Here is a 21455-nt window from a genome sequence, read left to right on the forward strand (position 1 = left end):
TGAGGCGACATTTCCTGCCGTTGGGGGCCGGGTGACGGAGATGAGTTGCTGAGTGTGCACATCTCCGGGGAGCACATACACATCCCGTGCTCCGGGGGCTCCCTTCTCAGGCTGCCCCCATGGAGCCCCCTCTGGCCCAGATATGCCCCCAAGGTAAGTGCGAGGCCGGGGTCCATGAGGGGAGGGACATCAAGACCCCCTCACCCCTGCTGTCCCCAGGCCAGAACCTGCAGGGCCGGCTGGCAGGGCGCCCACAACCCCCTCTCCTTGGCCGGGGCTCCAGTCCACTCAGCCCGGGGGAACACAGGTAGCAGCGTCTACGGGGTGCTTCTTAGAGAGGACGGTGCAGAGGAGAACCCGGGCCAGGAGGCAGGCGGTCCTGGGCCATAAAGACACGGCTCTGCCCTGAGGAGATGCGCCCCCCCCCCCCACCCAGCACTGTGGCACTTCTGGACCATCAGGAAGCCCCCTGGCTTCCCAGTCCTGTCTCCCTGGCCGGTGGGCACCTCCTTGTCTCCCTACCCTCCCCCACCTCAGAGACCCCCTGTGGTCCCGCCTGCATTTCTGCTCCCATGACTCTCCCTGTCCGTCCTCCAGATCCCTGGTCAGAGGCACGCAGGGCCCTCACTGAGAAACCCCAGCTTCCCTCTGCACTAACAGGAAGTCGCGAAGCCCCTGCTGCTGCCTTCAACACCTTCCAGAGGGTGGAATTGCCCCGCAGGAGCCGCTGCGGCCTGAGCGTGTCTCAGGGGCCGGGGCTCCGGGCCCCGAAGGCTGAGGAGACCCAGCCCAGCCCCAGGGTCCCCGCTGTCCGTGCCGTGGTGAGTGGGAGCCAGGCTGACACATCTTCCTCACCGGCTCCCATCCCCCCAGTGACCTGGGGCCACCCATGGACGGGGGAGGGAGAGGGGATGGGGAGCACCTCCGTCACGCTCATGCGCTATATTCCCCCCTCACTGTTCCTCTGTCCCTGGGAAGCTCGGCCTGAGTCCGCAGGTGGCCAGGGTGCAGGGAACCGGGTCCCGGAAACAGGCATCCGCGTCTCTGGCCGTGGCCTCCGTCCGCCCGGCGCATCTCTCTCTCAGTCCCTCTCACCCACCAGGACATTAGGAAATCCTCCCTGCGGACCAGCCCAGCCCCTCCTGCAGGAGGCCGAGCCCTCCCTCCTTCCATCCTCTGGGTTGGCCAGTAGCGTCACCTCCTTTCATCCCACGGGCCAGGGAATGACTTCCTGGTCTTCTCGAAGGTCTCACATCCGTTTATGCACCATCCGTCAGCTCCCAGCTACTGGATGAGAGGCCCTCGGGCCGGAGGGAAGGGGAAGGAGACCCTCTGGAAACCAAAGCTGGTGTTGCTGAAGGACAGTGTTACGCTAGGCCTTGAGAAGCACTTTCTGGGCGATCACAGCATAAAATAGGCAGCGGGGATAGAGAGCAGGGGTGAGGATGTGAAAGTGGCAGCTGGCCTGGAGTCGGGAGAAAGCCCACTAACCGCGGCTACTTTGTCCTCCTTGAACTTTCCCCTGTTCCAGGCCTGTCCTCAACCCCCAGGGCCTGCCTCCAGCCCAGACACTGAGAAGGCTGAAGAGGTGCCTGGGGAAGGCGGCCAGTCCCTGCAGGCTGAGACCCGGGCTTGGTTCCAGAAGACCCAGGCCCACTGGCTCCTGCAGCGCGGGGCAGCCCCCCCCTGGTTCCATGGCTTCATCACCCGGAGGTGAGTCACGGGGAGGAAACCGGCCCAGAGACGCGCAGGACGTGCGCCGGGCCCCGGGCGGTCGGGAGTCCATGGAGGCTACAAGTCCACGGATGAGTCCTGGAGGCTCCCAGGCCATTCTCTAGGGCATCTGTCCTGGGAGGGGGGGCTCACTGGAGAGGCTGCAGCCCCCCCCACTTTGTGCCTCAGCCTCCTGCCCTCGTGGTTCCCCACCCCCCCGCCCCCACCACTGTCTCCCAGGGTCTCAGCCTCTCCAGCCTCTGTTCTGCCTTCTCTCCCCCCCCAGCCCCTCCCTCCTCAGTTTCTCAACTTTGCCTCTCCTGCATCTTTGGGGGCCTCCTCCGGTTCAGCTGGTGACTCCTGAAATCTACAAGTCTGGGGGCGCCTGGGTGACTCAGTCGGTGAACCGTCTGACTTGGGCTCAGGTCACCATGGCTCATGAGTTCAAGCCCCGCATCAGGCTCTGTGCTGACAGCTCAGAGCTTCAGCCTGTGTCTCCCTCTCTCTCTGCCCCTCCCCCACTCGTGCAGGCGCTCTCGCGCGCTCTCTCTCTCTCTCTCAAAAATAAACATTTAAAAAAACATTGAAACCTACACGTCTGTTACCACCCCACCCCAGCGCCTCCAGGCTGCCCTCCAGGGTGAGGCCTGAGGAGGATGCAGGGCCGGGAGTTCCCTCCCCCACCGCCCGCCCCCCCCTGCCCCGGGCGGGACGCCGGCCCGTTTTCGCCAGTCCCTGGCGCGTGGGAGCAGAGCCCCGTCCTCTCTGCCACCTGCACCCTTCTCCCGCCACTTCCGCCTGCTTGGCTGGGGGCTGGGGTCGCCCTCGAGAGCCGGAGACAGGTGTGAGGCTGACGAGCGTCTCCCCCATCGCCCACAGGGAGGCCGAGAGGCTGCTGGAGCCCAAGCCTGAGGGATGCTACTTGGTGCGGTTCAGCGAGAGCGCCGTGACCTTTGTGCTGACTTACAGGTGAAGGGCAGGGTTCGCGCCAGGTGGCCCAGAGGCGGGGCTTCGGCGGGGGCGGGGCGGGCCGGGTGAGCCGGTCAGACGGAGAGGGCAGGGGCGGGAGGCCGGGCCTGGGTGGCTCTGACCCCACGGGCACCCGCCAGGAGCCGGACTTGCTGCCGCCACTTCCTGCTGTCCCAGCTCGGGGACGGGCGCCACGTGGTGCTGGGCGAGGACAGCGCCCACGCACGGCTGCCGGACCTGCTGCGACACTACACCGTGTGCCCGCTCAGCCCCTACGGGGAGACGCTCAGCGAACCCCTGGCCCGCCAGGTACGCCCGGACCCTGGCCCCGGGGGACCCAGGCTGCAGGAGCCGCCTCCTCGGGACCCACGACCCAGCCATAGGTCCTTTGCCCACATGCGTCCCGGGGAATCCCTTGGAGAAGGATGAGTGCTGGAGGAGGGTCCCTGAGGGACAGCAGGCACAGGGGTCCTTGGTGTTGTCAAGGGCCTGTTTACTGAGCTCCTGGCTTGCACCAGCGGCTCACAGGCCCTGAAAATAGAACCTTGGACAAGGCAGAAGGGCCTCAAACCCACAGAGCTCACTTAGCAGCAGCAAGGACGGCTACACCACAGCAATCGGGTGCGATGAGAGGGGACATGCAGAGTGGGGTGATCCTGGGCTCACTTGGGGGGGACCGTGTCAGGGAGTGCCTCCCTGAGGGGGCTCAGGCAGTTCCGGGGACCACCGTGTGCCAGGCCGCGGCCTGGGCACCGGGAACCCAGCAGAAAAATCCAGCAGAAACAAAGTGACCAAAGCGGCCCTGCCTTCTGGAGCTTCCTTCCGGTCTAGCGAGGAGAGAGTCGTCACACAGGACAGAGAAACAGATCATCCATAATGTGTCCAGTAGGAGAAGTGCATGCCAAGACAAGCAGCAGGGGGACCTGGGGGCTCAGTCGGTGAAGTGTCCAACTTGGGCTCAGGTCATGATCTCGCTCGCGGTTTGTGGGTTTGAGCCCCGTGTCAGGCTCTGGGCTGACAGCTCGGGGCCCGCAGCCTGCTTCGGATTCTGTGTCTCCCTCTCTCTCTCCCCCTCTTTCTGTCTCTCTCTCTTTCGAAAAAAAATACACATTAATAATATTTTTATTTTAAAAAAAAGACAGGGGCGCCCGGGTGGCTCAGTCGGTTAAGCGTCCGACTTCAGCTCGGGTCACGATCTCGCGGTCCATGAGTTCGAGCCCCGCGTCAGGCTCTGGGCTGATGGCTCGGAGCCTGGAGCCTGTTTCCGATTCTGTGTCTCCCTCTCTCTCTGCCCCTCCCCCGTTCATGCTCTGTCTCTCTCTGTCCCCAAAATAAATAAACATTAAAAAAAAAATTTAAAAAAAAGACAGGGCGTAACAGGGTGGGGGCTATTTTACAGAGGGACATCAGGTCAGGCGGCTCTGGTAAGGGGACATTTGAATGGGGCCTGGATGAAGTAAGGGAAGGAGCCATGCAGACAACTAGAGGGAAAACATGCTAGGCAGAAGGAACAGCAGGTGCAAAGGCCCTGAGGTAGGAGGATGCCTGATGTGTGTGAGGAAGAGTGAGAACAGTCAGTGAGGTAGGAGGTGAGACCAGAGAAGTGAAAGAAGGGGGCCCTGCAGACTCTCATACGGATTTCGGATTTTATGCTGAGAGAGGTGAGGTGGCACCGAACAGTTACAACCTGAGGAGTGACACGAGCTGGCAAATTTGGGGGGGGGGCATTCGGGGACCAGACGGAGGCCACTACAATCCTTCAGATGAGCTGAGGGCAGCCTGGATGAGGGGGGTAAGAGGCTGAGGGGTGAGGAGGCGGAATGCAGGGTGCATTTTGAAGGTGGAGTTGACAGTTTTTGCAGGATTGGTTGGGGAGCGTGAGAAGCCGGCGTTGTCTCTGAGCAAACCCCGAGAGGCGGGGCAGAGCAGGAGTTCAGTTCCACCTGCACAGTTTGAGACCTTGATCTACATCCAAATGGGGATGTGGAGGGGCGCCTGGCCGGCTCAGTCAGTGGAGCTTGTGACTCTTGGTCTTGGGGTCGAGTCCGAGCCTCACGTTGGGCATAGAGTTTACTTTAAAAAAATGGGGAGGGGGGGCGCCTGGGTGGCTCAGTCAGTTAAGCGTCCAACTTTGTCTCAGGTCACGATCTTGCAGTCTGAGTTCGAGCCCCACGTCGGGCTCTGTGCTGACAGCTCAGAGCCTGGAACCTGCTTCAAATTCTATGTCTTCCTCTCTGTCTGCCCCTCCCCTGTTCACATTCTCTCTCTCTCTCTCTCTCTCTCTCTCTCTCTCTCTCTCTCTCTCAAAAATAAACATTAAACATTTTTTTTAATTTTTTTTTCAATGTTTATTTATTTTTGGGACAGAGATAGACAGAGCATGAACGGGCGAGGGGCAGAGAGAGAGGGAGACACAGAATCGGAAACAGGCTCCAGGCTCTGAGCCATCAGCCCAGAGCCCGACGCGGGGCTCAAACTCACGGACCGCGAGATCGTGACCTGGCTGAAGTCGGACGCTTAACCGACTGCGCCACCCAGGCGCCCCAAACATTTTTTTAAAAAACTTAAAAAAATGGGGATACCGAGTAGGTGGTTGAAATACGTGGGTCCAGAGTTTGGGACAGAGGTCTGGGCTGGAGATAAACACCTGGGATTCATCAGCATCTAGAAGGACTGATTCAAAAAGCCTTCAGGGGGCGCCTGGGTGGCTCAGGAGGTTAGGCGTCCAACTCTTTGATTTCAGCTCAAGTCAGGATCTCACGGAGTCACTGAGATCAAGCCTGAGTCAGGCTTGTAGTGACAGGGTGGAGCCTGCTTGACATTCTCTCTCCCTCTCTCTGCCTCTCCCCACTGGCACTCGCATGCTTACTCACTCTCTCAAAAGAATTAAACGTTTTATTATTATTTTTTTAATGTTTATTTACTTGAGAAAGAGAGAGGAGGGGAGGGGCAGAGAGAGAGAGACACAAACACAGAATCCGAAGCAGGCTCCAGGCTCAGCACAGAGACCGACGCAGGGCTCGAACCCACAGATCTCGAGATCATGACCTGAGCCGAAGTCGGACGCTCAACTGACCGAGCCCCCCCAGGCGCCCCAGAAATAAATGTTTTAAATATTAAAATAAATAAATAAAGCCGTCAGGAAGGGTGAAATCTCACTAGAGAATGAGCGAGGTGGAAAAGAAAGGAATATCAAGTCTCCAGCACTTAGAGCTCGCACAAATGAGGGCAAAGCAACAAAGAAAATTGAGATGGAGAGACGGGGGGGGGGGGGGGGGGGGGGGGGGGGGGGACCAGGGGCGTGTGATGCACTGGAGGCCAAGCAAAGAGAACGTCTCAAGGAAGAGCCATGCAGGTGGGTCCCATGTTGACCACTGGACTTAGAAGGAGCTCCCTGGTGGCCTGGACACAGTTTCTCGGGGCCCCGACTGGAGTCAGTTCAAGGAAGTGTGCCCCATGGGCCTGTGCCGGGCGGTCAAGTCCTGTGTGGAACTTCACGGGGAATGGCAGAGGCCGTGACCCCCAGCAATGGGAACAGGGTGCAGGGAAGTCTGGAGGTGAGGGAGCCGGCGGAAGCTGAGGAGCCAAAGGCAGAGCTCTAGGAACCGAACCACCGACCCGCACTCCCGTTCTCTGGACTTTGGACTTTATCTGGGAGTGACGGGGTGGCCACCAAAGGATTGCCCCGGGGGGGGGGGGGACTTCTTTAGCTCAGGCTGCCCTCGGAGAGAAGAATGGGTTGGCAGGGCAAGATGAGACAGGGCAGGACCTAGGAGGCCGGAGCTGGGGAGTGGCTGCGGCATGCAGAGAGGGGTGCACATGCGGAGATGCTGAGGCAGCGGAAGGAGCAAGGCCCGTGCTCCATTAGGTGTGGGGGGTGCTGGCTCCCAAAATGCTGTCCCAGCAGCAGGGTGGGGGTGCCGCTTTTTAGTCATAAAGGGAATGCAGAGAGAGGAGGGGGCTGAGGCAGGGAAGGGGGATTCTGATGTGGATCCTTGAAGCCTGCAGCGCTTGAACACGCACTTGGTGGACTGCAGAAGCATGAGACGAGCTGTGGCCTAAGCCTCTCAAAGCCGTGGGCATGAGGAGAGCCCGGGCTCTTATGCACCCAGGGCTGAATTGCTGAGCTAAAGCACAGCTGCCATGGGAGGGAACCTTCCCACAGTAAGACGCATCTCCCTGGAGGCGGTCTCCCTGCCCCTAAAATGCATAGCTTAAACCTCCATAAAGCACTCCTCCGACACCTGCAGAATAAACACAGGCACGGCAGTCTCGGAGGCTGGAAATTTTCAGGCTAAAGACCTGTAAAGCCTTGTTGCATTTTTGCAACCACAGGCACAAATGGAGACGGGCCTGGCCCTGCGTTCCAGGCAGAGTTAACGTCAATGCCAGATACAACCCGTGACCAAAGCTCCTTTCCCCCTGTTAGACCCCTTGCCATCTCCATTCCCTGTTCCTCACCCAGGGAACCCAGCCACCCCAAATTTCTGTGCCCCTCCCCCCCACATCCTCCACTAGCACCTGCCCACCCACCAGCCCGCCATCCCAACGGCACCGAGTCCCTGAGGTCTCCTTCTTTCCCAGCAGACTCCTGAGCCTGCAGGACTCTCCCTAAGCCTTGAAATGTCAGACTCGGGAACAAAACTCCACCCTCAGTACAGCACCATCCTCAAAAAGTCGCTGAACGCAGGCCCCACGCAGAAGGAGGGCGCCGGGGAGCGGAAAGAGGTACTGCGCTGGAGGGGTGCCCCAGGGGAAGGGGGGGTCGGGGCAAGGGAAGGGAGCGGCGCGGGGGCGGGGCCTATGGGCGGGGCCCGCGGCTGTGGGCGGGGCCTGCAGGGCCCAGGCTGGGACTCGGGCCCCAGCCTCCGCCCGCCTGGCTTGCTCTAACGCCCCCTCCCCGCCTCCCACCCCACCGCGGCCTGGCCTTCTCTCCCAGCCTCCCCAGCCGCCCAGGCCCAAGCCTCCCGTGCCCGCCAAGCCTCAGTTGCCCCCCGAAGTCTACACAAGCCCGGCCCCGAGGCCCCGCCCGGCCCCGCCCCCCAAGCCCTCCAACCGCATCTACCACGAGCCTGACGAACCCATCGCCTTCTACGCCATGGGCCGCGGGAGCCCCGGGGAGGCCCCCGGCAACGTCTATGCCGAGGTGGAGGTGCAGCTGGCGCCGGGGGCTGGGGGCCCGCCCTGCGCCCTCGCGCACCCTGCCCTGCGGAAGTGCCGCTCCAGGCCTGTTCCCCGAAACCAGGTAAAGGGGTGCCCGGAGAAGGCGGGCCGCAGGGGGCGGGGGCGCCCGAAAACCAGACTGAGGACGGTGGCAAAGGCGCTCAGGTGGACGCCGGGGTCAGGGTGAAGTCAGAGGCCTCAGGCGACGGGGGAAAGGCAGAGGCTGGGGCTGCCAGCGGCCCTTTCCCAGGCCCAGAAGTGGCTCCTAACGGATGGCGTCCCCTTTGTCAACCCCTCCACTTCTCGGAGGAAATAGGGGCTCAGGCCCCGCCTCAGCCTTCCCGCCCTCCACCCCACCCCCAGCCTGCCTGTCTCACCCACCCAGTGCCTCCCACGTGTTCCCCACTGTGCCCCAAATCTTGACTCCAACCATCATCCCGTCATGCTGGTTGGAACTCGGGCCTCTCCGGCCCAGCCTCCCTACCCCCAACCCCCTCAGCCCTGCCATTCTGAGTCCCTGGTGTCAATTCAGAGGGAGCTCTGGGGAGGGCCACCTGCACCCCTGCCCCTCCACACACCCCTCTCTCCCTCCTCCCTCCCCCACCTCCCTGCCTTCTCTGGGGGTCTCAGTCCAGGGCGGTGTTAGACTAGACCTTCCAGCCACTCCCGCCACTCCGACCCTCTCCCTGGGCCTCTGCCCCCTCCACAGGCCCCTCCCCACCCTCCCAGCTGGTGCCCCAGGCCTGCCTCAGCCCTTGAGCCTGTACCCCCGCATCCCCCACGGGGGGTGCTCCTGCTCAGCCCCCAAAAGCCCCACGGCCTCCTGAACTCAGCATAGCAACCGGCTCTCACCCTTCTCCCCAGATTGGCCCTCCTATACTTCCCATCGGACCGATGACTCTCCAGCCACCCGACTGTCCAGGCCAGGATCCCAGGGCTTCCCTAGACACCCCCTCCACACCACTACTCCTCATAAGCCACCGATTCCTGCCGGGTCCCTTTCCCCAGTTTCAGCCCCATCACCCCTCATCACGATCTTCCAAGAGCTTCTTAACTGGTCTAACCACCAACCCTGCCACTTCCGATCCACTCTGCCCCAAGGAAGCCAGAAGGGTCTTGCTTAATCAGTCCGTGTGGCCCTCCACACTGGCAGAACAGGGGACCTCCTCCTCAGCCTTCCCACCAGCTGCTGCGGACCTCCAGAGCTATTCCCGCCTCAGACCTAGTCATCCTTCTGGCCAGCTGGCCTGCTGCCTCCTACGCACTTCCCTGACCCCACTACAGAGGCATCCACTGTGCCTTCCAGCCCCTGCCACTCATCACCTGAGAAGCTGTCTCCCCTCTTCCCCCCCCCCCCAGAGTGCACACTCCCTGAGGGCAGGGGCTGGGACTCACTCAGCTGTGTCCTCAGCTCCCAGCACAGTGCCTGGCACAGAGCAGGTGCTCAGGAAATGGTTGCTGAAGGAATGAGAGGGGGTGAGAGCCTCTTCTCCGCAGGCCGACATCTGTTCCGACCAGACGACCAGACGATAGCCCTTGAGGCTTCAGGTGAGCCTGAGAGGCGGAGGGTAGAGGGTGTGACCTTGGGATCGCCCTTTTCTCCGCAGAATCCAGCCGGCCAGCAACTGCATTCTGAGAACTCTGTGACCGGACAAGGCCCTTTCGTGCCCCACCAGACCCTGCCCCGCTGGGGGCACACCCTCCCCCACAAGCTTTCTAGACAGAGGACGGAGGACAGAAGCCAGGCGTTGCTTCCCCTGGGGCCTCCTCAGTAGCCCGGTGAGTCTGCGTCGGGGGAGGACAACCCGGGACCCCAGGTCCAGAGACCTTTGCACGCAGGGCACCCTTCTCAGGAAATGTGCACGGAACACACCGTGGGCGATCAGAGCCAGAAAGGGCCTCAGCCATCATCTATCGCCAAGATGGCAGAATGGTGTCATCTTGCGTGCCAACTGCAATCCATTGGTCGTGGCTGCCTAGGGCACCACGTTGGGAAGGATGCTAAGGTCAGGTCTGCACTCAGCAGAAAAGGGCACCGTGATTGATTAGTGATGTCTGCTACGGGCAGGGAGGCAGGAGCAGTGTCTCCTCTGCCCTTACAAATCTGGGCCAAGTTCCTCACTGCGCAGATGAGGAGACAAAGCCAGAGAGGGATAGCGACTTGGCTGAGGCCAAGGCCCAGAACCCAGGCTTCCTAGTTACCCCGTTTTGCACTCTGTTTCTTACCCCACATGCACTAACTCTTTTCCACAGGAAATGTCAGAGATTTTCTCAGATGGGAAACCTGGCTACTTCTGAGAATTCCACTGCATGGGGGCCTGGGTGCCGGCTCCCTCCCCCAAATCACAGCTTAGCCGTGTTCCCTGGACAGGTCTGCCCCCCTCCGCCCTGCAAAGAAGCCTGGAGTTCAGAGGAGCAGGTGGCGAAGTCCCTTCCTCGTAGGGGCACACCCACTGGTTCCCTCCCCAGAGTCCCTGAGAATCCGGTGGCTCAGCGATCTCAGTGATCGGTGGTCCTCTGCGGAAGTGGGCGAGGCCGCTGGGCAAGGGCAGCCGCTGCCGCCTGCTGCCTCCCGCTGCCTGGCTTCTCCTGGAGTCTGATTTCCTTGGCCCTCTGAGCCTTTGAGGTCTGGGCCCTGGTCCAATGCTGCTGTTGTCTGAGGAATGGTTTGGCGAGAACAGATGTTAGAACTTGTTTGTTGATTCTTGTCTGGCTAATAAATCATCGCCAACCACCTCTCCCCACAGGGATCCAAGTAGCGCACGCTCCTTCTGTCTGTCTCGGGCTCCCTCTCTGTCCTATTGTGGAGGGCAGGTGGTTCGAGCACCACTGCAGTGGGGGGGAGTGGGTCTGGGGGTTGAGAGACACCCGGGCAAGGGTCACAAATCGGGGGGCCGGGAGACTCCCGGGTAAGGGCCCACGGAGTGTTTTGTTCTTAGCAGGGCCGGGCAGGTAGCCAGGGGCAGAGGGGTGGCTGCGTCACTTGGGGGTGCCAGGAAATAAAGGGGGGCATGGGGGAGAGCGGTTGAGGGGTAGGCCCTGTACCCCCTTCCCCAGCCCCCCTGCCAAGCACAGGCCTGGGGAGGGGAGCGTGCATTGGTGACCTGTGTATGTGAGCCCCTTAGGAGGATGGGGGGCCCTGCAGTGGCTCTAAGGATCTCTTGTGTCTTCCCAGCCTCTTGGGCTCAGGCCTTGCCTCAGTCAGGACCCCATCCTGTCCCCTGCCCTCTTGTGAGGCTTCCTCTCCACTCCACCTCCCCACCCAGACCCACTCCGTCCCTCTCCCTCTGCCCTCTGCCCCTGCACGGCTCCACACCCTGGGCTTCAGCCTCCTGGAGGAATCTGCCGCGGGCCACGTTCTTCTCTCAGACTGAGGGCCCTCTGAGGCAGGGCTCTGGGGACTCCGGGGTCCCACCGGTGCAGCTGTTCTTACACTCATTCCTATGGGAGTTTAGTCAAGACAGTGCCCATCAGGGTCCCTCCTCCCGCCAAAGGCCCCACCGCCCCCCCCACCACCACCTGCCAGGGGCCCAGAAACCCCCCAGACCCGTCCCCAAGCGGTGCTCCCTAGGCCTGGGTGCCCGCCTGCTGCAGCCACACCCCACCCCCGCCCCCCAGCCTGGCACGGGCACCACCTCCGGTGACTGGTGAATTCTCCCCCTTTGCAGCCAGTGCTAATCAGCTTAAGGAGAGCTTCTGTTGCTGAGTCAACAGGGTTGGGGTTCCACTCCCTTCTGTCTGTGCCTCTCCAGAGCAGGGGGAGAGATGCCGAGGGAGGGGAGGGGAGGGCAGGGAGCAGATGGCTTTGCCGAAATCAGGGAGGGAGGCTGAAAGGGCAAGAAAGGTCTTGGATTAAACTCCGTGGGTGGGGGTGGGGGTGGGGAGAGGGCTTCTGGCTGAGTCCGGGGCTGGGGGAGCCCCGCGCTGGGGGAGGCCGCAGAAGGAGGGGAGGCTCACTGCACAGCAGGAACTGGAAGTCGAGTCTGAAGGTCCAGGGGGAGGGGTGCGGGGGGGGGGGGGGAGGGGAGCAGAAATGCCTAGTGACCCCCCGGGTGTCCCTGAAGGAACAAAGCAAGAGGGGACAGGGCGGGCCCCTGCGGAGCTCGCCCTCCCTCAGCAGGTGGGGTGGGAGGATCCCTAAGGCGGACGTGGGGAGAACCCTGGGTCTCTGTGCGAGCTGGCTGGTGGCCTGGGTCCTGTGCTGGCGAGGCAGCCTTTCGAAATGGAGAGAATGCTTCCCTGTTTGCAGGCAAGGCTGCGTCAGGATGAGGCCGTGCCAGGGAAGGGCGCAGTGAAGCAGGACTGCCTGGGCCCCAGGGAAGCCAGGCCCTTTGTGGCTGGTTTCTGTTTGTTTGCTGTTTGTTGGGTTTGGGGTGGTTTGGTTTTGGTTTGGTTCAACCCAATAGGAAAGTGAGGTCTAGAGAGGGGAGGTGACAGGGAGCTGGAGGCCGTCACACCCAGATCCTGCTATCCTGATCCAGTGCTCCCCTTGTATCAGGGGCCCCTCCCGGGTCAACAGATAAGGTCCCTGTCCTCCCGGGGGCTCCCGCTGCAGGCTCGGCCCTGAAGAAGGTGGGGAAGCCTCCCCTGCTCACCAGGACCAGCACCCCTGCTCATCCTGCTCACTCCACTCCTGCGCTGAGGCCTGGGGATGGAGAGGCCTTGTGCAAGGAAGGAGGGGGGGCGATTCCTGAAGCAGTTGCCCCCCCCTTGCCGGAGACACTGGCACCACAGGGGAAGGGCACCTCCCCAGTCACCCCATCCTCCCGCCCCCCTCCATACAGGGCCGCCTCTGGCTCAGTCCACCCAGAGTTGAGAGGACATTTACCCCGGCCCCGCAGCCTCCATCAGGCCTCGCTGGGATCCCAGCAGAGGGCACAGCCTTCCCCTCCGGCCCTTTCGGCCCCAGGGCAGACCCGGCGGCTCTCCGGACCCTCCCTGTCCTGTCTGCTCCCTCAGCTAACCCAGAACCCGCTAAGGTGCCGGGAACTGGCAGCGGGGCAAGGGGTGAGTGGAGGTCACCACCACGACCTCCTGGGTCCTGGGCCACAGCACAGCACCGCCCCCCACCCCCCCAGGGAGGGCCAGTGGCGTCACCGCTGAGCCCCACCCCCCACTACCCCGACAGCCCTAGAACGTCTGCCCCCTGGTGGCAGAGGAAGGGGAGGTCAGCAAGGCCAGGAGCACAGAGCGCTCCGGCAACCCTGCGGCCGCCCCAGGCCCCACAGGGCTTCCTGCAGCCCCTCCACCTGCCGCGGCGCCTCAGCACCCCTGCCGCCCAGCGCCCCGCAGCTGCTGGTAGTCAAGGACTTGAGCTTCCTGGGCTCTGCTCCCCTGGTCCGTGCGACACTGCACCACAGGCTTAGCCCTGGCGGCTCTGGTGGCCCCCGGGGCCTGTCTGGACCCACTCAGACCAAAGCCTTTGCCCTCCTCCCGTTTATTCATCAGAACTCGAGGCTTCTGCCTGCAGGAAGCTTCCCAGGTGAGGACTGTTTCTAACCTGTCAGTATTTCTCATGGTGACCAGGAAATCCCAACCACCAAATAAAAGGTCATCAGTGGTAGGACTAAAAAGTGGCTTTAAAAGACGTGGCCCAAGGGGCGCCTCGGTGGCTCGGTTGGTTAAGCGTCCAACTCTTCATTTCCGTTCATGATCTCACGGTTCATGAGTTCGAGCCCCGTGTGGGGCTCTGTATGGACAGTATGGAGCCTGCTTGGGATTCTCTCTCCCTCTCTCTGCTCCTCCCCCACTCGCTCACTTGCACTCTCAAAATAAATAAACATTAAAAAAATAATAGGGGCGTCTGGGTGGCTCAGTCAGTTAAGCATCTGACTTCAGCTCAGGTCATGATCTCGCGGTTCATGAGTTCGATCCCCGCATCAGGCTCTGTGCTGACAGCTGGGAGCCTGGAGCCTGCTTCGGATTCTGTGTCTCCCTTTCTCTCTACCCCTTGCCCACTCACACTGTCTCTCTCTCTCTCCCTCTCTAAAATAAACATTAAAAAATTTTGTTTTAAATAATAAAACATTTAAAAACTGGCCCAAGACTATCTGCAGAGAACTGAGGTGGGAGGTAAGAGCCTTACAGACAAGAGGCCTAAATCCATCCACTTCCAGAATACACCAGGACCCTCCCTAAGGGGCACATCCTGCCTCCCAGCCCAGAGCCCCCGCATCTCAGTCACGACGCAGCCCCCCGTGTCAGGGTCCCCGGGGATGCGGCAGGCCAGGAGGCCAGGCTGCATGTGCAGGCAGCACATTGGGTACAGAAGACAAAGCTTTGGACTCGGGATCTCAGACTTTGGGGCCTGTCGACCCAGGTGACCACCTCAGATACCTCGGCGAGTGGCCTCGGCCCAGGTCCCGCGGCCTCCGCAGTGGAGTGCCGGTGGGTTGATGCTCCTTCCTGAAGACGGCTGGAGGCACCGCCACGGGCAGCTGTAGCCCCAGTGTCCCCGTGGGATGCAGGAGCCCTGTCTGGCTCCAGCCCCAAGTAGGTCAGATTTCAGATAAGTGGGTGGTTTTCCTGTAAGTGACGAAACCCTCCGCCGTACTTAATGAGAAACAGACTCCTCAACTTACCCAACACGCAAGACCGGGAGCTCGGGGAGACCCTCCCTCCCGCCTCTTCCTTCTCACGCCCCGGTCCCCATGCCGCCACACGCTCCAAATGACTTCTTGGCCGTAACCTTCACCTTCCCATCTGTCACCAGGACTGTCAAACGGCGAGCTTCTCCAACGGCCCGGCACCAGGGCCGCTCCCTTCAGGGCTCTTCTCGACGCCCTGGTATCGGGAAGCCGCTGTGGCCAAGCGCGGCCGGAGCCCCGGCACCCCCAGCACCCCGCTCCGGTAGTGGCCGCAGGACGCACGGTCCCGGGACAGGCGTGGGCCTCCCGCCCCTGCCTGAGCCCTGCCCCGCGGAGGAGGAATCAGACCACCGGTCTTGCCGCACGTGGCATCCCAGTGCAGAACCGCCAACCCAAGTCCGCGACCCTGCCGCCTCCCTCCCCCAACCACTCCTCCCTCTCTAGCAAAAAGCTAGGGGTCCAGAAGTCCCCAAGGAGACCTGCCTGGCCCCCAAGCTCCACACAAAGCTTCCAAGCCGTTCATGCCAATGGCAACTGGTTGTCAACGCGAGTCCTTTCCAGGGACATTCACCACTTCACCTCCTGCTGGGCCGAAACGGATGTGAAGCGATTCTTTCACGTCATAGAAAGGACCTCCTCGACCTCCTCTAGTCTCCAGAGACACCGGAGATCAGCGATACTTTCCAGATCTGGGACCACAGGCCCCCGCCCCATACGAAGTCGTAGGCACGCCTCCAGAGTCTTCGATGGCCACGAGCCCAGTTTAGACAGTGGGCCCGGGGGAGAAAAGCAAGGCAATCATGAGGCAGGTTGTGAGGGTCGGGGCGGGGGGTGCATTACACTAGGTACAGTCAGACCGAGGAACAGGAAAATGCAGGAGAAAGATCCAGAATGGAAAAAGGAGAGCACACGAAAAAGTAGGAGAGGGGTTAGGGCGAGCAGTGTCCGTCAGACTGAATGTTTTATTTCAACAGACATCCCTGGTTTAAAATTAAAAAAAGAAAAAAAAACAAAAGATGGAGGGAGGGGTTCACCATTTCATCACACCCACGAGGGAGCAAAACTCCCATCCAAGGACTCGGAGCCCCGTCTGAAGCATCAGCGCTCGAGTCTTTGCTCCAAGACAGAGAGGAGCTGAGTTCTCTAACTTCTGTTAAGAAAAATCTATCAAACGTGTTCATCCTCGCGGAGGCGAGGGCTGGGTCCCCAGGGAAGGAGGCCCTGGACTTGGAGGCAGCGGGGTCCCGGAGGTGAGGCCATGGCGCCGGGCTGCAGGAGGTCCCGGGGGCAGTCGGGTCCGGAGCCCTAGAACCCGTACTTGGCTTGGGTCTGCCGGCGGCTCAGCTTGTTCTCGGACCAGGCGTTCTTCAGCTCCAGCTCCCGCTCCTTGGCCTGCGGCGAGAGACAGGGACGGGGGCGTCAGCCTGGGGTGACAGACTTCTCCCCTGGCCTCTGTGAGCTTCCGGCACCCGCCCCTTTCCCCCCTGGAACACGTACGGGAAGTAGCAAATCCCCTGCCAGACTCCGTTTTCCCTGACTCAGGTCGAAGGGGAGACCCCGAGAAAGCAAAGAGCTAACGGGGTTTAAGCAGAGCAAAGACTCAAGGATCCCTGACCCCGGGCGCCTGGCTGGCTCAGTCGGCGGACAGTGCAACTCGACCTCGGGGTCCTAAGTGTGAGCTCCACGTGCGGTGTGGACGTGACTTAAAAAATCTTTACACGGGCCCCTGGGTGGCTCAGTTGCTTAAGCGTCCGACTCTTGATTTCGGCTCAGGTCATGATCTCACGCTTCATGAGTTAGAGCCCCTCGTCAGGCTCGTCAGGCTCTGGGCTGACAGTGTGGAGCCTACCTGGGATTCTCCCTTTCCCTGCCTCTCTCCCTCCCTCTCTCGCCGCCCCTCCCCTGCTCGTGCATGCTCTCTCTCTGTCTCTCAAATAAATAAACATTCAAAAAGTAATAATAAATACATAAAATCTTTACAAAAACAGAACAGAAGCATCCTGGTCCTACACCTGCTGGAATTAAAACCGAATCTCTCTCTCAAGTGAAAACCGGACAGAGGTGAGCTGGAATTTGCATCTGAAAGGAGGACATCAGATGCCTTGGATGCCCGACCAGCCAAGCAGGAGAGGACAGCATCAAAGATGTGGACAGGGCCACACGGGACACCAACAAGCGACAGCTGTGTCTTGAGATGGAGTGTCGCTGCTGTGCTGCACACAGTGGATGTGGAACCCTAGAAATTCACACCCCTTTCAAGCACAAACCGAAGCTGTGAAATACAGACTGGAAGGCACCAGAATTGTGACTTTCCTCTGCTGACCTCAACGCCACACTTGGGGACCCTACGGGCACCACCTGAGAAGGGGGGCTCGCCAACCCCACCCCGCCAGAGTTAGCTGGTATCTGCCCACGTCCCCTTGGTTAAGGGGCGGAGGTGAAGAGTTAGGGTTTCGGGACACCTGGGTGCCTCAGCAGGTGAGCACTGGACTCTTGATCTTGGCTCAGGTCACGATCTCACCCTTCATGAGTTCAAGCCCCGCCCCTTCCGACTCTGCGCTGACACTGCAGAGCCTGCTTGGGATTCTCTCTGCCCCTCCCCCACTCACGCTCTCTCTCGAAATAAACATTTAAAAAAAAAAAAGGGTTTGAGCTTAAAAGCAAACCCTGCCCTCGAATCCTTTCCCTACAAATAACAAGTCAGGATAAGGACACAGGGGAGTCCCCGAAAAGGAAGGCGAACCATTGACAAGAACAGCAAAAGCAGATTTCCCCCCGAGGTCACCAGGCAGCAATGTGTCCCCAGGGAAAGGGCCAGAACAGCACGTTCCCATCTGGGTCTCAGACAGCGTTCGGCGCAGGAGGTCTCCAAAAGATGTCTGCTTCATGATTAAATAAGTGAGAGTTGCTGGGTCCTATCAGGTAAGTGGCATTCTAATTCCAGAAGACATGTTTGGATTATCTGCGACTTTTAATTATTTGTGTTGTTTCCTGCCACAGAAGTGGAGACTACAAAACCAACATCCTTATCAGGTGGATGTTCTGTTAAAAGCTGGCGAACCCATTTTTTTCTTGAGATTCTTAACTCCCTAGATAGATAAACTCGCCATTTATTTCTGATAAACTTGCCATGTAATAGAACCGTAGGAGAAACCACTTTGCTGCCCTCCGCGTGCATGTTTGGGTATCTGAATCTCCACCTAGTTTACTCGCAAGCCCCTGGCACTTGAGGCTGAAGGGAAGTGGGAAGTGACAGGAGCCAGGCGCCAGGCGGGGTGGGGTGGTAGGTGATTCTGAAGGACACATCCCCCCCTAGTGGCCACATGGAGAACGGACCCTGGGAAGCTGGTGCCTGGCACCTGGGCTTCCAGACCACGGGGCGGTGAAGGGGCCTCAGGCCCGCAGTCAAGGGGTCTCAGCCGGCTGTCCCTGGGGTCTCCGGGGACCCTCTCACCTGATGGATCAGGTACGTGATCTGGTGCTTCCGCCGCTGCTGGCCCGTTGGCTGCTCCCCTTTCTTCTGCGAGGGAAGAAAACACACTCGTTAAGCCACAGGAAGAAAAGGAGAAGTATCACACGCGCCCAGATGGTGCAAGGCTGGGGCTTAGAAACCAAGTACTTGGCCTAAAACCTGGGGGAGAAAAGTCAGCTTGGGGCTGTTTTTATGTCTGTACGCTCACAAAACGGTTTTTATTAAAACCATTATGCCAAAAACCCAGGCTAAGAAGCTCTGCCTGAAATAGCCTGCTAATATCTCTGCTGGACTGGAGATGCTTTGAGGTCAGGATTGTGTCTTCTGTTTCTTTGGTAACCCCACCCCACCCCACCCCACCCCACCCCCAGCAACAAGCACAGGGCTCTGCCCACAGTGGGCACTTGAAGCTGGCTGTATTACGTGTAGTGACTCTACAACAGCTTCTGTTCCGGGGCCTGGGTGACCTCCCTCCCTCTCGTAATGCTGCCCGTCTCCGCCTCAGCCCTCCCTGTCTCTGTCCCTTTCTCCCCGGCAGGCCAGCCACCCAGCCTGCTCCTACCTACAGCTTCCCCAGCTCTCCCATCCCCAGCCTCTAGCTGAAAGCCCGCCCCCGCCCCCCCTCCCCGGCGTGTGCCTCCCCAGAGACCCTGGAATCAGAATTTTCACCACCACCCACCTCTCCCCAGGCTTCCAGCCTCCACCCGTAACTACACCCAAGCCCTAACCAAGCTCTGAAGCAAAAGCTTTACTGTCAAAGTCTATACTGGTCTGGGCTTTTTCATCCTACGGTTTTCCTGCCCCACCAGTGCTGCCTCAGACCAGAAGCATCCTATCAGCCCCACCCAGCCCCCAACACTCCTCTCTGGAGGGTCCTCGGCAACCCCCCATCACTCATCAACTTTCTCCCGGCTGTGCCGTAAAGCCCTCGAGGACACGAACCGTAGGTTTCTCTTCTTTTTAAACAGTCGAGCTGTAACACCATGAGGCGGTGCAAAGAAAGGACCCAAGCAGCAGCAAACCCCCAATTCCTGGCTGCTGTGGGACACCGTTTAACGTCACCATCAAAGCCGACAAGCACGACGCACTCGCCGGCCACGGTGGACGCCACCCACGGTGGACGCCACCCACGGCGGCTGTCACACGGAACAGTGATGCTTCCGACCCGGTTAGGAGAGCACGCTCCCCCCAGTGGTTTTTCCAGGAAACACGGATGGCTCTGTGCTGATCTAACCACAGCCCTCTGCTCTGTCCTGTACGACCGCCAGCATTCGGTGAAAACAAACGGCCAGGGCTCAGATGGCCATCTGTGGCCACAGAACAGAGCGGAGAGAGTGGGAGGGAGAAGGGGAGAAGATGCCCGACCTCGGCCTTGCTGGTGCTGGGCCTGAATCCAGGGCTTCCCCACATTCCGCCCCCCATGGCAGGCTCATAAATGTCCATGTTTGCTGTGCTCAGCTACTAGGTGGACAGGGGTCCCTCATGCTGACTGAAGAAAACTAGCACAGGAAGGCAGGCGTGTGGTGTGGGAAGCATGGGGAATAAACACCCGAAAAGCCCCCAGCTGGCGACAGTAAGTAACAGCAAAAAAGGAGAGGGGAGGGGGTGCATACTCAAAACCGGAGCCCCCAGGACTCTGCTGTTCCATCCACACCTCAAAGATGTGCTGAGCCAGGCCCCAGCCTGGCAGGGTGGAGGCGGGAAGTGACAGAGGGAGAGGGCAGGGCAGCTGCGGGTTCTGTCCCGCCGGGGAGACAGCCACAACGCATCAAAGCTCTTCCCGAGTCGCCCAGTCTCAGTGACATGACTCCACCCCCCAGACAGAAAGCAAAGTGCCGCAAAGTTCTGGAAAGTTCTGGAAAGTTCTGGAAGGCGGAGGCTGCATCCGTGAGGCTCGGCGCAGGCTCCGGTCCCACGGGTGGCAGGCATCTGTGAAAGGTGCTGGGGGGTAACCATCGGGTGTGGGGTCGGGACAGGAGCAGGCCCAGATTCTGCTCTGGGCACCCCCCACCCCCAAGTTAGCCATGCAACAGACCCTTCCCACTTACTTTGCTGAATGACTTCATGGTTTTCTCTTCTGTCAACGACTTGGTCATCCACTGCTGAGCCCCACTGAGCTGGTCGTCACCTTTGATCTCCACAAAGTTGACTTCCTCCCTCCCTCGGTTCCTCTTGCCCTGTAGCCGCTTAAACTGGAAAAGGAGACAGAGAGCAGCAGTGGGGGATCTGGGTGAGAGATCGGGGACTCACTAGAAACCCAGAATTTATGGAATCATCTTACGACCATCCCCCCGCCCCCTGCGCTGCCCACGGCGGCTGTCACACGGTGCAATGATGCTTCCCGACCCAGTTAGGAGAACACAATTAAGTGTCCTTAACTCCCCCCTGTGCGATACCCCCTTTCACCCCCCACCTATCAAACTCGTCCGATGCCCAATGAAAGGCTGCCGCCCAGACGTTCCCCTGCCCTCAGGGAAAGGGAGGCCAAGGCGGTACCCCCAAACATGAGCGAGTACGGGGGCGGGGGATCACTGCTGGGAACATGTGCTCAAACTATGCGTAAGTTCAATGTACCGAAAAGGACTGCATACAATTTTCAGATTAAGAATTCAGAGTAGGGGCGCCTGGGTGGCTCGGTCGGTCAAACGTCCGACTTCAGCTCAGGTCATGATCTCACAAGTTCGTGGGTTTGAGCCCCACGCCGGGCTCTGTGCTGACGGCTCGGAGCCTAGAGCCTGCTTTGGATTCTGTGTCTCCCTCTCCCTCTGTCCCTCCCCTGCTTGCACTCACCTTTCTCTCTCTCTTTCTCTCTCTCTCTCTCTCAAAAATAAACAAACATTAAAAAAAAAAAGAATTCAGGGTAAAAAAAAAAGAAATCTAGGATTCTTCCTCTAAAAATTGGTTTTTACACGTGCGTTCCTTCTCATTGGTTTGGCATCACAAAATCAGCAGACTCCACACCAGAGTGGACCTCAGAGGCGGAGCTGGGAGAGAGGGAGCCTGGCAAGGTTTCTAGGAGGCTGCCGCTGTCTCTTGCCCTCCTCACCAAAAGGGCAGGTCACACCAACGTCGCCCGGACTCGTGTGGGTGAGGGGACTCTAATTGAAACACTCAGAGACCTGAGTGCAGGCCAGGCCCAGCTCTCAGCGTCACTGGTGAGGTCTCCTCCGAGGGACTCTACCTGCAGGAAAGAACTCTCGCCCCTGGCTGAGCTCTCTGCTGCCTCCCAGGCTGAGGACAAAAAGGGCCCAACTATGGACCGTGTCAAGGATACACCTGCAGGGGACACAGTGACAGCAGGAAGAAGCATGCGGAGGGATGGACACCTCTCTGTGAAGAGGCGAGAGGGGGTTATTTTTCCTAAGAGCCTGAATGCAAAAAGAGCACACCCCTACTTCCCCAGCCCCCTCCTGACAGGCTGAGGCCTCCCTACGGAGAGAACACGATTTCCCGTCTGGAACACAGCCTGACGGGACCCGGGGTTTTCTCTCTCCTTGTGCTGAGGTGAGGGAGCCCAGCGGCAGGGGATCCAGGCGTGTGAACACAGGAGT

At 60.0% G+C, this 21455-nt stretch overlaps 2 protein-coding genes across 7 annotated transcripts in view; one reads left to right on the forward strand and one right to left on the reverse strand.

Annotated features, from left to right (window-relative positions):
* On the forward strand, positions 1-18241 carry SH2D2A (SH2 domain containing 2A). 6 transcript variants are annotated; one of them, XM_045048552.1, is made up of 9 exons: positions 1-153; positions 598-821; positions 1532-1713; positions 2593-2682; positions 2823-2991; positions 7267-7410; positions 7622-7927; positions 9453-9624; positions 16478-18241. In XM_045048552.1, the coding sequence occupies exons 1-8, from the start codon at positions 120-122 to the stop codon at positions 9618-9620; spliced, it is 1317 nt and encodes a 438-aa protein (XP_044904487.1). In that variant the 5' UTR covers positions 1-119; the 3' UTR covers positions 9621-9624; positions 16478-18241. The 6 variants fall into 6 exon arrangements, with proteins under 6 accessions (XP_044904487.1, XP_044904488.1, XP_044904486.1 ...); XM_045048553.1 differs by lacking the exon at positions 16478-18241 and adding an exon at positions 14558-15257; XM_045048551.1 differs by having other exon boundaries at positions 2-153; positions 16421-18241.
* PRCC (proline rich mitotic checkpoint control factor) overlaps positions 15375-21455 on the reverse strand; it is a 24446-nt gene continuing 18365 nt past the window's right edge. Inside the window, exons 5-7 of the mRNA XM_019822399.3 lie at positions 19953-20096; positions 17887-17952; positions 15375-15824 (exon numbers count right to left, since the gene is read on the reverse strand). Coding sequence (XP_019677958.2) covers positions 15738-15824; positions 17887-17952; positions 19953-20096 — 297 coding nt within the window. The 3' untranslated portion in view covers positions 15375-15737. The remainder of the gene's footprint in view (positions 15825-17886; positions 17953-19952; positions 20097-21455) is intronic.

Source organism: Felis catus, chromosome F1 (genome assembly GCF_018350175.1).
Source record: "Felis catus isolate Fca126 chromosome F1, F.catus_Fca126_mat1.0, whole genome shotgun sequence".
Lineage (NCBI taxonomy): Eukaryota > Metazoa > Chordata > Mammalia > Carnivora > Felidae > Felis > Felis catus.